Below are 16,120 nucleotides of genomic sequence, written 5' to 3' on the forward strand. Positions count from 1 at the left end.
TAAATTATAAAACAGCTTCAGAACATGAAACAAATATATATTTAAATTAGGTTACCGCAATATAAACATAAAACGAGAGGCACATGATGTTTAAAAAAAACGAAAAATAAAGGAAATAATAAATAAATCAATTTACCTTTTAACTGGTCTCTTTGATAACAGGTCCTTGGCAATGTTTTTTGCCTCGCGTTTCTTGAATAACTGATCCAACGACGTCTGCTTTTGCTGGCTTTTGTCGGAAATGTGCGAGGCAAACATCGTCTTAATGAGCAATTGCCCCACCTGTCACCCCGTTCCCCAAATTCTGAGACTTCATGGAATTTTGCCAAAATGTCTTTAATTTGGGCTGATGGAATAATAGCTGCATTTCCCTTCTTGTCTTCTCTGAACTCCTCCTGCACGGCAGTATGTGTTTTCATTCCTTTCCATTGTCTCTTGCTATGTTTCGATGGTCAGAAAATGTCTCTTATTCTTCTTTTCTCCTTGTCCACTTTTTTACATGTCTTTCATGGTGGGGTTAATTTTGAATAATAGCTCTGTAGCGGTACCATACAGTAGACTGTTTACAGAGTGGGAAGAGCATGCTGGGGTTCATGCATACATATGGTCTATGCTTGCACCAATGTATATGCTGACTATTTTTGCACCATGATGACTTTGCACCAAATGCAATATTGCACAACCGTTACGATACAACGTTATCACGACAACCCTGTATGTAACATCCCACATGTCGACATTCTTGTGTAAATACCATGTAAATTATAACTATAGCCTTATTCCCCTTGTTTTATAACATTATCTTCTCTGTTCCTTTATCTTCTTGCTCATACCCCACTATGTGTAAAACTGGAGTGTCATGCCCAATTTCGTTGTCACAATATGTTAGCCCATTTGTAACAATGACAATAAAGGTATATTCTATTCTATTCTATTCTATTCTATTCTACACACAGGATTGACAAGTAGAACTCGAGGAGTGGCAAATGGCACGGCATAATGTACTGTATTTTCGGCTTTGTACCATAAAACGCCTTTGTAACTAGAGACAATATTATCCTGTTCAGTTACTTTTGAACTTAGAGACATTTGTAAGTAGCGGTACTACTGTAAATGCATGTTTTCAGACTCAAGATTGATGAAAAATTAAAACAAAACTTGGACCTTGGATGGGCGTTCGAGAGGACGAAAATGACGCCTTACAGGGGATTTGCATCAATATAAATGTAACTGGGAGACCAGAATTCTGAACCAAACACACATTCGTCTGGTAAATTAGCGATGGGCAACCAGGCGAAGTTTTTGATAATTGTACAAAAGTTCGCGCAACAAGCAGGATAGATACAGAATTACAAGGACAGTTGGAATTAATGGATATGTTTTCCCCAAATAATTAATGGCTATTTATGTAATGTAATTACAATTTTTTTCATCATTATCACTTGGTGCTGTTGGTGCGTGCACCAAAACGAATTATACACTTACTAATGTAGTTGAAACTGGCTTCTCCTTTGTTCAGCATTTTCCATGATTATTGAAAGCTGGTTTCATATTTCTTTATCTAGTGTAGTATGCTACACTAACCAATAGAAATAGCCCAAAAAATGCAGTTATGAGCATAGCGTCACCCGTCCCCCATTCCCACCTACCAAATGTGTTCCATCCCGGACAGCTTTGATAAAAATAAGATAAAAGCCCTAACCCTAAAAACTAAGTGCTCTTTGGACTCAGTGGGGCATTGTAAATACAGTGGGACCTCGCTACTTCGCGGTTCGACGTTCGCAGCTTCAGAGCTTCGCTGTCTGTAATGGTTAAAAAAATAATAATAATAATAATTTTTATTTTTAAAAATTGCAGAGTATGCTCGATGCCTAGGTGTCCCATTTCATTGTGCAGCTCTGTGGAATACTAACTGGGATCGAGTGGCTATTTCCGGAACAGGACGCCATCTTCGTTGAGGACAAATCATCTTCTCTCCCTCATGAACGCTATCATCTCATTCTGATGATCCTGACGGTTAATACTCGGTTTCGTTTTGACACATCTGATTACTTTTCTAATAATTGGATCGTTCTCTTGTGCACCTTTTAAGGGGGTGGCACTTGTTCACTGTCTGCTGCTCAAATTTTTTTTTTTGAAAGGGGCGTCGCTGCTTCGCAGATTTTCACTTTTTGCGGGTTTTTTCGGCGGAACGTCAGCAGTCGCTGGATAAGGCAGCCTCTGGATGGGACGGGGGGGGGGGGGGGGGGGGGGGGGGGGGGGGGGGGTTGGGGGGTTGTTGGCGGAGGTCACTCCCGGGCCCCGTGAAGGAGTTCCAGTAGAGCGGCGCGACGACAGGCGGCTGTCCTCGCGCGGCGGGTGAGAGGCGGCGGACGTGCGCGGCGGGCGAAAGGCGGCGGACGTGCACGGGACCCCCGTAACTGTGTCGGTGTCGTGCGTATCGCGCCCGAAAGTATCTGCGCCGCGGGTTAGGGGCTCGCTTGCGGGAGCGACCGAATGGCACTCACAGTGCGGCGCAAGTATAAACCCTGTCGTGAATTTGTCTCTGATCGTCCCGGGCAGACGTAAAATCGCCCAGCTGTACGACTCTTAGCGGTGGATCACTAGGCTCATGCGTCGATGAAGAACGCAGCAAGTGATTTGCAGCTGTGATTGGCTGGCAACCAGTTCAGGGTGTCCCCTGCCCACTTCCCGGAGATGGCTGGGATGGGCTCCAGCCCCCCAGCAACCCTAATAAGGATAAGCGGTGCAGATAATGAGATGAGATTTTTTTTTTTTTGAAGGTGCACTGCTACTTCGCGGATTTTCACTTATCGCGGGTGTACTGATCCATGTCCAGTGGCATTCTGGGCAATAGTGGATGGTAAAGTTGAAGTCTGCAATCTCTGCCACCCATCTATGTGTTGTTGCATTCAACTTGGCTGTTGTCAAAACAAGTTAACAGGTCGTTGTCTGTGTAGACCACAAACGATGGTGCATAATAAACGTATTCACAGAATCTTTCACATATGGCCACTTCATGGCAAGGAATTGTAATTTAGCGGAGTGAAGGTGATAAGCAGGTTATACAGCAGCTTGGCTATGCGGGAAAAGTTGGGAATATACTGCCGGTGATAAGATAAAAATCCACAGTTTGCCGGGTGTTCTGTCCTTTAGTGCTCCAATTTGTAGCCATCTTTTGCCACAAGTTTTCCCAGCAATTTAACACTGTCTTTAAACACTGTACGCTTGCCTGGTGTCAGCTTGACTCCATGTTTCTGACAGCGATGCAGGACTTCTCGCAAATCACGAAGATGGTCTTCAAATGTGCGACTGTGCACAAAATTGTCATAGAGGTAAGGCTGACATGATTCATCCCACAAGGCATTCCTCCTTGCTTCGTTGAAATTCTGCTGGGGCTGATGACAGGCCAAAAAGAATCCGTATTTACTCGTAGAGACCCAATGGTGTGATACATGCAGCAAGAGGCTGGCTGCCTTATCCAGTCAGCCCTGGTGGTACGCTTTTCCCTGATCAAGGACAGAAAACCATATACAGTACAGTACTTCCTTTCAAGCTGTTCAGCATGTCTTGCACACGAGGAATGGGATGACGGTCTGGGACAGACTTCTGGTTCAGCTCTTGGCAGTCACAGCACATGCGAAGGTTACCATCCTTACGCACACAAACAATTTGCAAGGAATAGTTAGAGCTTGATTTCTGTATCAAAGCGCGGTTCAACAAATTCTCCAAATAATCCTTATCTTCTTTGTGCAAAGGCTTGGGTACCGATGTGTATGTGCATCTGAATGGAGGGGTGTATTTGAGTCTTATTTTCAAGGTGAGGTATGGGATACTTTCCATGTAATCAGGAATTTGTGCAAATGCATTGCTCTCTTCCTTCGAAAGCTGTTTATTTTTATCTGTTGATCTTTTGGAAGGGGATCGAAGCTCACTGGAATATCCCACTGATCTTTATCTTGTTCTGCTAAAATCACTTCTCTTTCTTCATTTGCTTGTTTTTTTTTTTCCGTTGGTTGCCTTGAACGCTCCTTTGGCAATCCCGATCCACTTTGCCTCAACCGTCCTCACTTCTGCAGGATAGATAGCTTTAACTCGGTGCACCTGTCCAAGGGTTGAGAGTGATGTTATAAGAAGTGTCATTGGTTACTGGGGTGGAGACTCTGGACCAAGTCCCTCTCTACAAACTGATGATGGTTTCGGTTATCTATGTTCAGGCAACTTCACGTTCTCTCCAGGATGAAATAAAACTTCTTCCTTAGTATGTAAAGGATTTGTTTGCACACAGCATGGTACATTTTTTGTTTTTCCAGCTGGTCTGCCACACGAACCATACCTTTCTGTGAGTCTTCTTTCTAGAGGAGCCGTTTCATCACTTAGACCCGTTTGCCGTCAATGGCGAACGATTCACTCAGCGCTCTGGTCGTGAGATCAGGATGTTTCTCCATTCCACATTTAACCAACTCCTCAATCATATTGTAGCCAATAATGGGTTATTCGGGTACTTTTACCAGCTCAGTAGCCTAGATGGTAGTGTGCCCGCTTTGAGACTGGGAGGTCGCTGGTTCGCGCCTCGGCCGAGACATACCTAATTGGTATAATGGCGGCGCCCTCTGTTGGCTGCGGCTGCATCGACTCGCTACAACGGGTCAGGTGTATCGACATTTCGTTCTGTGTACATTGTTACAAAGAATGACAATACAAAGGAAATTATTATTATTATTATTATTTAGGATCACGAGCAATAAGCATGGGTACAAGGAGTTCTTGTTTGTGTGTGACACCTGATTTCAGCTAGAACTTCACTTCAATCCAACCAGTGAAGGGGATGGCCGTTTTGTTCACTGCCCTTCCAAGCACAGTACCGATTCTAGGAGTTTCACGATTTCGCGCACAGTTGTGTGGGGTAGATTGTTTTTTCGAATCATGCTTACTTGTAAACCATGATCCCAGACAGCTTGAGGAGGCTGTGGGGTAGATTGTTTCTTTTACATTTTTCGAATCATGCTTACTTGTAAACCTTGGTCCCAGACAGCTTGAGTAGGCACGTCAATAAAGGTACAGTCAACAATACATTTTTTTTTCCAATGAGGCTCAGCAACTTCGAGTGAAAATAGGCTTACAGGTGACTGACGTGCGTGGCGCCTCCCTGCTGACATGCTGGCCTCCAAGACTTCTGCTCAGATGAATTCTCCTCCTCTAGTTGTTCGATTTGCTCAAGCAGCAACAGGTGTAACTCCTTCCTGTGATTCTCCTTGGCTTGAGGTGGAAGGGTTCGATGACTTCACGGTGGGGCCAGAAACGGTTGCCACACTGGAACCACCAGACTAACCACCATGGGCCTCTGCGGCCTCTCGACACATGACCGTTTGACCACACTTAAAGCAATGTTCACATTTATCTGCCCTTCCACTGTCTTGACATGCTATACATGCTCTTCTGTTGATCCATCGAGAAGTGCGGGTAGCCACTGAAGTATTTTGCATTTACCTCTTCATTTCTTCAACTTCTTGCTTTAACTGTTTAATGACGTCAAAAAGCTTGGTTTCTTTTGGGTGTGTTGCTGTGGTTACTTCTGTCCTTTTGCATTCTTCGTCACAGCTCCGTGCCCCTGTGCCTCCGACACGTCTCTGCACCATGGTGATATTGTTGCAGAATCCCCACTTCTGTGTGCATCCCATGTATTGTGGTTAATTTGATACTATTGTTCTGCTTGAGTTTGTTCTGTCTTTCCCAGTCAACACTGACAGCTTCTTTCATCTTTTCAATGAGCATTATATCAGTGACAATCACATCATCAAGGAAACCTTTTAATTAAAATTTGACATTGTCATTAAGTAGACCAGTGCTCACTGATCTCAGGAATCTGCGATTTATGAGTTCTGTACTATACTACTCATCTGTACTTGGTTCTTTAACAGCAATTAGGAACCTCTTCTTCAGCTCAATCACTACAGAGAGCAAATTTTGTTGTAATTCACGACTGTCTTGTGTGATATTTATGAGACGATGATATAAATCAGTGGAACTTTCTTCTTTGAAACGTCCTTTCAATATTGTGCTTAGTTGCAAGAAAGTAAGATCAGTTTTGATTTCCAACATGTCCCTGATACTAAGTCAGGGGCTAATACATTTTACAACAGCTTCTGTTATTTCAGCTTCTATGTCCACCTTGTTTAATCCCATTTCAATTTGATGCATTAAATTTGTGAATGATGTTCTTTTGCCCATGTTCACCAATTTGTCCATGCATTCTGATTTCTCCTCTAATCATTACTTCTGGGACTCTGCTTGGATGTGATGATGTAAAATTTTGTTGAACGGCAGGTTTCAGTCATTTGATTTCTCACCACTCTTTCAACAGTGCTGAGGTAGATAATTGAAAATCTAACTACAGGTTAGCATACAGTTTCTGTAAAGCAGCGAGTTCTTCTATTGCTACATCCACGTCAATCACTGGCTCCAACACGTGTCGTGAGTTAGCCTCTCCGTTGGCATTAGGATCTCATGCAAATAATGTTCGGCAACTTCGCCATCCTTGCTCTCACTCATGTCATTATTAGATTCATCAAGAAGGCGGAGCAGTACTTGCCTTTTCATTACTTTCTCCCCGGACACTTTAGCAAAAATGCACACATCTTTTAAATGTTCCAAACTCAGGTCTAAGAATTGCTTGCCTAGCCAGTCTTGCAGTTCTTCGAGCAAAATTTCTCTAACATCCATGCCTGTCTTACGTTTTTTATCAAGGCACAACTTTCTTTACCTCCTGGCTAGCTCGCCAAGATTTGTTGCACATTTCAAGGGGGGCAATGATAAGTCCGGTGTGCGTTAGTTGAAACTGTTTTACATTTTGTTTTTGCACGCTCTCCTGTTTTTCCCTCTTTCATTCTACCTCCAACGGGCCAACTTTCTGTTTTTCAGCACCCTTTAGCTCCCTCCGTTGCCTGATCACAAAAACATGACTTCAAGTGCAAAAGTGTTACAAAACTAACAGAAAAGTGCTAAATACTTAAGGTGCAACAAAACGAGACAGTATTAACAAACAAATATTAACATATAAATGAAATAACATGAAAATAAATAAATAATGCAAAGACAGACGGACAGACACAGACAGACGGACGGACGGACGGACGGACGGACGGACGGACGGACGGACGGACGGACGGACGGACGGACGGACGGACGGACGGACGGACGGACGGACGGACGGACGGACGGACGGACGGACGGACGGACGGACGGACGGACGGACGGACGGACGGACGGACAGATAGATAGATAGATAGATAGATAGATAGATAGATAGATAGATAGATAGATAGATGAGTACCAATGTTGTAAGTCTTAGGTATGACTTGGCAGAGGCTATAACCGGCAACCTCCCAGTCTCAGGGCAGGCGCCCTACCCCCAAAGGATCCCCCAAATAACATTTGACTTGTTTTTGCACTTGCAGTAAATGTCCACTCCATGATGTCGCCGCCAAAAAGCGGTCTGCTGCACGACTTGCAGGCGGCACTGCAGTTAAAGATCCAGGAACTGACCGAGCGTGATGCACTCATCGACGAGCTGGAGTTGGAACTGGATAGCAAAGACATCCTGATAGGTCATCTGCGGGCCCAGCTGGAAAATCGCCACAGCTCGATGGCGGGTGCTGAGCATGCTGACCCCGAGGCTTCCCGCCAAGGTGCCAAAGCCCCCAAAGCTCGAGATAACCTGTACACGCAATTCGCAATGGCTCAAGCAGACCATTAAAATGGACACCTTGCCACTCCTTGCTCTTTGCTTGTTTCTCATTCTTCCTTATTTTCTTGAGCGTTTCTTACTTTTTGTGCTCCCTTCGCCATTGGGAAGCTGTGACCACTCATTCCTCAGTTGGAATTGGTTGCCCGGCTTTTTTCTCTTTGTCATTGTCTCTTTAATTTAAACCTTGTCTTTTTGGTTAAATTTTGGAATGTTGCTCCTGAATATGTTTTTTCATTGTGCATGCATACCTTATCTGTTCATTTGGCGTTTTGCAAAAATCCGTTTCCTAAAGTTCTTCGCTTTGCAGCACAGCTAACCTTTGGTTCTTGTAGCATCGGTGCATCGTGCTGCCAGCAAGCAGGACTGCTGTTCTAACCAGCTAACGAAACGACAAAAAACAGAATAAAATAACTCTTTGCCAGGAGCAAAGCAGGGTCCAAACTGTTCTGCTCTGAGATACTGTCCGGATCCAATACTGCTGAGCTTATGCTTTTTGGCGACCTGCAGGTGCCGTTCCTGCGACGACGGCGGCCACAGACGAGCCCCAGCGTACCAAGAGGCAGGCCATTTCGGCGGAACCCAGCGCAGTGGATCCCGCACGGCTCACCGACGTCACGCTCACCAGCTACTGCAAGACCAGAGAGTGAGTGGTCCGGCATAGCTTTTTGAGATCTTGCCTCCCTATAGTCGACAGTTTCCTCTGGGTCAACATTAGTATTAGAAAAAATGTCTAACCTTCAAAATGAAAGCGAGAAGGAGAGGTTGTTTGATATGCAGCCAAACTCCCAACTTGTTTTGCGCCTTCTTTGAGTGTGGATATCAAAATGTCCAAAGATGGGACTCTCCAGCCCTGTATGTTTTGGGCATTTCTTTCCTCCAACACGGCTGAGTTAAAGCTGACCAGGTTTGCTGATCCCTGCATGCTGGTTTAACTGTGTTTAGATCCAGCGAATTAATCCAAAGAGCGCTGATGGACAACGACTTCATGAAACACCTTGAACATGGACAGGTGAGAACTTTGGGTGAATTGTTGATTCCTCCATACGTAAATGCACTTTTTCTGCTCCCAGATCCTCACAATCCTGGACTGCATGCGGCCCACCAGCCTGGACAAAGGATGCTGTGTCATCCAGGAGGGCGACGACGGGTCCAGAGTCTACGTTCTGGAGGGTCAGATGCACTTTAACTGGAAGTGCTAGGTGCACACTTGGCACTAAATTTGAAATTTGGCGTCGACTTTTTTGGCTGCACAATGCCAATGGAATCTCGGGCCCTTGCACACCTGACGCAATAATATCTTGCACCGTTTACGATTCTGTCCCAAATTGTTTACGTAACTTTTTTTCCAGATCATGTTACCATTCAAGATGGCAATTATGAAGATGAGCGCATTATTTACTACTACGCCGAAAGAAAACTGAAAAAGGGGCTGCATCACATAAAATGTGCGTCCTATATTTCAAGAAGAAAGGACCAGGGCAACCATACTCTGTAGAAAAGTAACAAAGTTGTCATCTTTCTGTGCTTTCGTTATTGGAAGTTGCAGCAAAAGCGGAGCAAATTGCGTTCGTTTGTTCCCCAATGATTAAAGGAAACTTTGGGACCTGACAATGATGCAATGCTATGGAATGGAAAGTGTAGCATTTTTGATAAATAACTTTGACTCCTGTTCAATTCTGACGTATGAATTGAGGACTTGATTTGTCGGTGAAAAAGCTAAAATATCATAAATACATTTTCATGTCACAAGATAATCAGGCCTGGCAAAAATTATTTACCCGGGTAAAGTCCAAGGGGGCAAGAGGAGGGAAAGACAGATAAAGAACTGGGCCGACAACATCATGGACTGGTGCCATTTTTGCCACAACCCAAAAACAGGCCAGAACCCGTCAGCTGTGGATAAAGCTGTCCAGAATTCTGTCCTTTGTGGTGCCCCGATGACATTGAGTATGTTGTAAGTATTGAATAAAGTTCTGTGAAACATCCTGTTTGGTTTCATATGAATTAGGATGGCTAAAACACCAATTAATTTCTCTAATTTATCCTGTAAATGTTTCCAGACGTCACTGCTGTGTTTTGTATTTAGAGTGTATGCAATGTGGAAAAGAGCAATTCAGCGTTTTCCTTGGTGCTATTTGAGAAACCAATCTTCATCCACCCATCTGCACCGGATATCCTCAGTACTGTGCCGCACATGCACTAACCACTGCGCCGCCATGCTGCCCTACCAAGCTCCAAAATGATAAAATATGTTGTATACCTGTCACCTGTGGCACCGCTCCATTTTCCTCCCAAAAGTTCTCCGGCACAGCTGACGCTAAAAGCTAAATGGCGTTCTGCAGTGGCGTAGCACGCCGTTGCCACCAGGTGTGTGTGTGGCCTAAAGCAGGGGCACTTTTTGGAGAAAAACGGCATGGCAGCCATGGCGTAGAGTATCAAATGTGTTTGATAATTTTGCACCTTCAGTGGCCAAATTCCTCAAGTGTGTGCAGTGGTGAGGAAAACAGAAAGTTGCTATTTTCGACAACACATGCCGTTTAAAATACAAAACACTGCAGGGACGTCAGGTAATATTTATGATGCCCTTCCAGAGGAGAAATTGGTCCATGTTTTTGACAAATGTATTCATATGATACATGACACAAGCAAAACGGCAGATTTAACAGTACTTTCACCAATGTTTACTATGTACTTACGATATTCAACTTTTTCACACACAAATCAAGTCCTCAATTTATACATCAGTATTGAACAGCAGTGGAAGTTTTCTATCAAAATCAGGTCACTGGAGTTTCTTTTAGTCCTCGAGGAACAAGAACAAGCAAATGGCAAGCACCAATGACAAAAACACAGAAACTGTGTTTCAATCTGGCTCTATTTTCCAATATATGGTTGCCCTGGCGTTGTTATATAGAAATATATGAGTCAAATTTAATGCGACTGCCCTTTTTCTTTCAGCGAAGTAGTAAATAGTTGCTCGACTTCGTAGTTGCCATTTTGGATGGTCACATGGTCCGAAAATGTGATGTACGCAACTTGGAGCAAAACTAAAAGACACAGCAAAAACTGCCTCAGGTATGCAGAGGGACTGCACTGTAAGTGTCCTGCAGCCGAAGGAGTCGACGCCATGTCCCCCATGCGGTTGACGCTTCTCACAGTTTTGCTCCTCCAGAAGGTCCTTGGAAGGCTCCTCGTTGATGAAAGGAATTCTGGTTCTTTTGAGTGAACTGGCTCAATGGACTCGGCTCACTAAAATGTGTGCTATTTAGGCTTCAAAATGGCACTTCAGATTAGGGGCGGCAGTAGCTCAGAAGGTAGAGCGCTCGTCTTGGGATCAAGTGATCCCGGTTCGAATCCCGACTCGTCTGTGTTACATGTCGAAGTGTCCTTGGGTAAGACACTGAACCCCTAAGACCCCCAATAAGCAGGTTAGCGCCTTACATGCAAGGCCGCTATTGGGAAATGTGGAGCACATTGTAAAGCGCTTTGGGAAGTCATTGACTTGAAAAGCGCTATATAAATGCAGATTAGAGGTAAGATCGGGCCAAAAAAAAGCACCCGAGCCCGACGCAGGCCCGAGGGGTATTAAACCCGACCCGGACCGAGCCCGACTAATTAACTGGATTTGCTGGCCCGGCCCGAAAGGGGCCCGAAATTACATATTTTATTTATTAGGAGGGGTGATTTATGATAACAAATTAAACTCTGCCTTTTGTTACAACATCTAGGCCTAAGTTAAATAAAACTGTATAAACATTTACATCTTTTATATTTCTGTGTCTGCACTGCAGATGTTACATTAAGCGACAATCTGTCATTGACGGTTTTTTTTTTTTGAGGTAGCGAAAACATTTAAGGGCGTCCGTCATTTTGACGACTTGATCATTGGGCCATAATCCACAGCAGCAGTAGTAGTACGTCCTTAAGATTTTAGCGCAGCACTTTCATTGAGGGGGTGTTGACGTGTTGTGCCCTTTTCCGACTCCTATGCAAATTCCCCCCCCCCCGATCGTATTCTATATAAAACGCTTATTAAAACAATAAAGCGAGCTAATTATAATAATTGGGAGATCCTAGTCTATATAACGCGTTTATTTAAACAATAAAGCGTGATTTTATTCTGCAAATTGCATTTTTTAACGCGGATGAAAATGTCACCAACGTCAATGTACGCTTCCGACAAAAGCGATCGTATTCTATATAAAACGCTTATTAAAACAATAAAGCGAGCTAATTATAACAATTGGGAGATCCTAGTCTATATAACGCGTTTATTTAAACAATAAAGCGCGATCGTATTCTACAAATTGCGTTTTTTAACGCGGATGAAAATGTCACCAACGTCAATGTACGCTTCCGACAAAAGCGATCGTATTCTATATAATACGCTTTAAAACAAAATAAAGTTTAAGTATATATTTTTAATGAACATATATTTATAATTATTAATTAATTAAAAAAAAAAAAAAAAAAAAAAAAAAAAAGCAGGACCGAACCCGACCCGACCCGACCGTATGACTGACATTTCAGGCCCGACCCGGCCCGAAATTGCCTCGGGTTCGGGTTCGGGTTCGGGCTCGGGCCATAAATCTTAGGTCTAATGCAGATCATTTCATTTCATTTGTTCACAGTGAAGTTTCAAGTTGTCTGAACTTTTAACTAACACACACGACGCAACAAAAATGTTAATTGAAACTATTTACTTTTAGTGCCACAACAAATAATGAATAAAATAAATAAGTAAATAAGAACAATAAATACAAAAATACTTTGTCATGTCTAAAAAAGGTAAAAGACGGGCTGGATGCCTGAAAAGGACCCTATAATATTATACAAAATTTGTTTTAATTTATTTACATACTTAACACATGTCAAATCAAAAAACAAAAAAACAGTACTCCACCAGAAGCGCTTGTAGTGTCCTCCTTGTGGCTTTTGAGACTCTTGTGTCTGCTGGGAACCCGGACCAAATCAGTGAGAGAGAAGCACAGCCCAGCCTACCTTTATGTTTGGTATTTTTTGCCCGAATAGGCAGGATTAGGTCCAGGCCCAAAATCTTACCTCTCATGTGAATATTCAGGAATCGGCAAGCAGAGGTGGGAATTAATGCAACAAATCATGTTTCTGTTTGTGGAACCATGGCGGGAAAGTCCCAGAACCCCCTCCCACTGCAAATTTTTTGCTTGCTTATCAGAAGGCACAGTGGAAGTGAGCAAGGAAGGTCAAAAGCTGTGCACCATCGGCCCCGGAAAAGTCTTTGGCGAGCTGGCCATCTTGTACAACTGCACCCGCACGGCCACCGTGACAGGTACCCGTCGTCCTCCGGCTGGCGACAGTCCACATGCGACACGCCCACCAACCGCCCGTGTCTGCACTCTACAGCACTGAGCGACATTAAGCTGTGGGCCATTGACCGGCAGTGCTTCCAGACCATAATGATGAGAACCGGTCTCATCAAACATTCCCAGTACACCGACTTCTTGCGAAGGTAGCTTACGTGCTGCCGCATTACGGCAGCCTGTTGTCATAGCTATCCCTCGTGTCCCCGCCAGCGTTCCGTCCTTCCAAACCCTTCCGGAAGACGTTCTCAGTAAGCTGGCCGACGTTCTAGAGGAGGTAAGTCTCGGTCCGCACACTGGTCTGAGGGTGAGGCCACCAGTGCTCATGTCACTGTAGAGAAAGTTGCTTTAAATTATAATTATTTGGTTCAGAACCGGCAGCACGGCAAAGTGGTTAGCGCGTGTGCGGCACAGTTTTGAGGTCATGAGATCAAACCTTTTGTGTGGAGTTTGCATGTTCTCCCCGTGCTTGCGTGGGTTTCCTCCGGGCACTCCGGTTCCCTCCCACATTCTAAATACATGCATGTCAGGTTAATTGGCCGGTCCAAATTGTTCCTCCGTGTGAATGAGCGAACGAATTGTCTGTCCCTGTGTGCCCTACGACTGGCTGGCAACCAGTTCAGGGTGTCCCCTGCCCACTGCCCGAAGATAGCTGGGATGGGCACCAGTACCCCTGCGACCCTACTGAGGATAAGCTGTACAGATCAGGGGTGGCCAACCCGCGGCTCTCGAGCCGCATGCGGCTCTTGAACTAGTTTCATGCGGCTCTTGAGGAGCTGTTATAAACTGGTTTAATGCGGCTCTTTCGAAGCTGTAACATGACATGCATCAAGAATGTTTAGCCGGCACTGTAATTTGCCTTCCCTACAGCTAGATGGCACTCCGACAATGAATGTCTGATTTAGTGACGTAAAACGAGCGACGAGAAAATATTTGTTTGACAAAATGTATTGTAGTCAATTTATGTGAAATTACCTCTTGAAATGGCAGGTAAAAAGGCACAGCCAAACTAAAATATGAAGAAGAACACAGGACGTTTTCGCCAGAATGGGACAGTTTACATTATTTTATTGAACGTAATGGCAAGCCTATCTGCCTTATACGTAACGTGGCATTAGCACATTCCAAAGCTTCAAATCTTCAGCGTCAATTCAGCTCACTCCACCCTAACATCGAACAGGAATTTCCAAAAGGGACTGAACTTAGTAAGAAAAAAGTTGTTGACTACGAAAAGCAAAGCAGAAAAACAGTTGCATTTCTTTCAAAAAAATTATGAAACACTCTGAGACCGTAACGTTTGCTTCGTATCAGTTAGCTTGGAACATAGCACGGGCTAAAAAGCTATACAACGAAAGATAATTCATTAAAAATGCGTCATTGACGCCTTTGAAATCTTGGCTCCTGTAGACAACAAACTAAAACAGAGCAAATCAGATGTTCAACTGTCTCGCCACAGTATGGAACGAAGAATATCCGATATTAATGCAGCTGTTGAATAACAGTTGCACACTGACCTGCAAACAAACTAACTGCAAGAGCTACGGATGGAGCGCCAGCCATCATCGGATCAATGAACGGGCTTGTGGGACTGTACAAAGCTGATCAAACATTTCCAGACTTTTGGGATTTCCACTGCATCACCCACAGGGAGCAACTCGTGTCTAAATCACTCAAATTTGACAACGTCATTAAACCTGTGATGGAAATCGTCAACTTCATCTGCACACATGCGCTTAACCGGAGGATATTCAGGAATATCATCGCTGAACTGGACCAAGGACTTCCAGGTGACCTGCCGCTGCACTACACTGTGAGGTGGCTGTCAAAAAGCCATTTACTATCTCGCTTCTTTGAGCTTTTGGATCCAGTGAAACTGTTAATGGAAGAGAAGGACTATCCCAAGCTCTCAGACCTCAAGTCGATAATGGATCAGGAACAGTGCTCACAATGTTAACTGTTGAAAATTATTGATATTATCATGTTGGTGTGGTTATTTTCATCAGATCTAGTTGAGTAGAGATTTGTGTATGCGTGCGTACATGATTAAAAGATGTTTATGTGTATAATGTGGCTTTTTAGTAACAAAGAAAAAAAATAATCAACTCGCCCCCGTTAACAACTATGATGTGGCTCTTTGTAGTAACACAGACGAAAAATTGGCTCTTAGTCGCTGAATGGTTGGCCACCCCTGGTACAGATAATGGATGGATGGATGGTCCCGAACCTAATTTGGTGGTTGCAGTTTCGGCCAGCAGGTGGTGCTCACGGTTTACCAGACAAATTAGTTTGAGTGTCTAGCATTTAGCATATGAAGTGAGCAATACTTTTATAATGTATTTTGAGCTTTACATGATCAATTTTGCAGTTAATTGATTAAGATAATGATTGATCAGTCCAAAAGGAAAATAATATAGATACACAAACAAATAGTGCACATGGTTTGATTCTAACAACTACGGTTTGTTTACAAAACAAGAAAATCAAATCAATAAACAAACATTTGTGGCAGGAAACAAGCAAACCCGTGTTAAAGAGGAAAAAGTTAGGGAGGACGGAATTCTATAGCAATAATAAAAGCACTGATCTATAAACCTGGGTTTAAAAGAAATCAACTTATTTTAAGGATCAAAACTAATTTCATAGCGTGTCAGCATGAAATATCTGGGAAATGGATTTGTGGCAGAGTAGTTCCTCTCCATCACCTTTGCGTTCATCAGACTCACTACAGCGACGGCGATTACATCATCCGGCAAGGCGCCACAGGAGACACCTTCTTCATCATCAGCGAAGGTCATGTGAGTCCACCCTGGCTCTGCTTGATCTCGCAAGATCCCCGGAGCAAAAAAAGCCAACTTTTCTGACCTGGGTCTATGCAGGTGAAAGTGTGGCAGCTTAGCCCCTCCAGTGGTCAGCAGGTGGCGATGCAGACGCTGTCCAAAGGTGACTGGTTTGGCGAGCAGGCCCTGAAAGGGTGATCCAACATTGTTGATGAATGATGACTGCTTGGTCCCTGAGGTCCCGCCTTCTAACGTGT

At 43.9% G+C, this 16,120-nt stretch overlaps 1 protein-coding gene across 4 annotated transcripts in view; it reads left to right on the forward strand.

Annotated features, from left to right (window-relative positions):
• LOC148351188 (cGMP-dependent protein kinase 1-like) overlaps positions 1 to 16,120 on the forward strand; it is a 38,312-nt gene that overhangs the window by 2,305 nt on the left and 19,887 nt on the right. For all 4 annotated transcript variants that reach the window (XM_088356248.1, XM_088356250.1, XM_088356249.1 and 1 more), the window contains exons 2-10: positions 7,458 to 7,688; positions 8,255 to 8,390; positions 8,690 to 8,756; positions 8,818 to 8,917; positions 12,942 to 13,055; positions 13,130 to 13,235; positions 13,300 to 13,363; positions 15,804 to 15,881; positions 15,963 to 16,057. In XM_088356248.1, the coding sequence (XP_088212374.1) occupies positions 7,472 to 7,688; positions 8,255 to 8,390; positions 8,690 to 8,756; positions 8,818 to 8,917; positions 12,942 to 13,055; positions 13,130 to 13,235; positions 13,300 to 13,363; positions 15,804 to 15,881; positions 15,963 to 16,057 (977 nt within the window). In that variant the 5' untranslated portion in view covers positions 7,458 to 7,471. The remainder of the gene's footprint in view (positions 1 to 7,457; positions 7,689 to 8,254; positions 8,391 to 8,689; positions 8,757 to 8,817; positions 8,918 to 12,941; positions 13,056 to 13,129; positions 13,236 to 13,299; positions 13,364 to 15,803; positions 15,882 to 15,962; positions 16,058 to 16,120) is intronic.

The sequence above is a fragment of the Urocampus carinirostris genome, chromosome 16, assembly GCF_059441175.1.
Source record: "Urocampus carinirostris isolate Australia breed hairy pipefish chromosome 16, RoL_Ucar_1.0, whole genome shotgun sequence".
Classification (NCBI taxonomy): Eukaryota; Metazoa; Chordata; class Actinopteri; order Syngnathiformes; family Syngnathidae; genus Urocampus; species Urocampus carinirostris.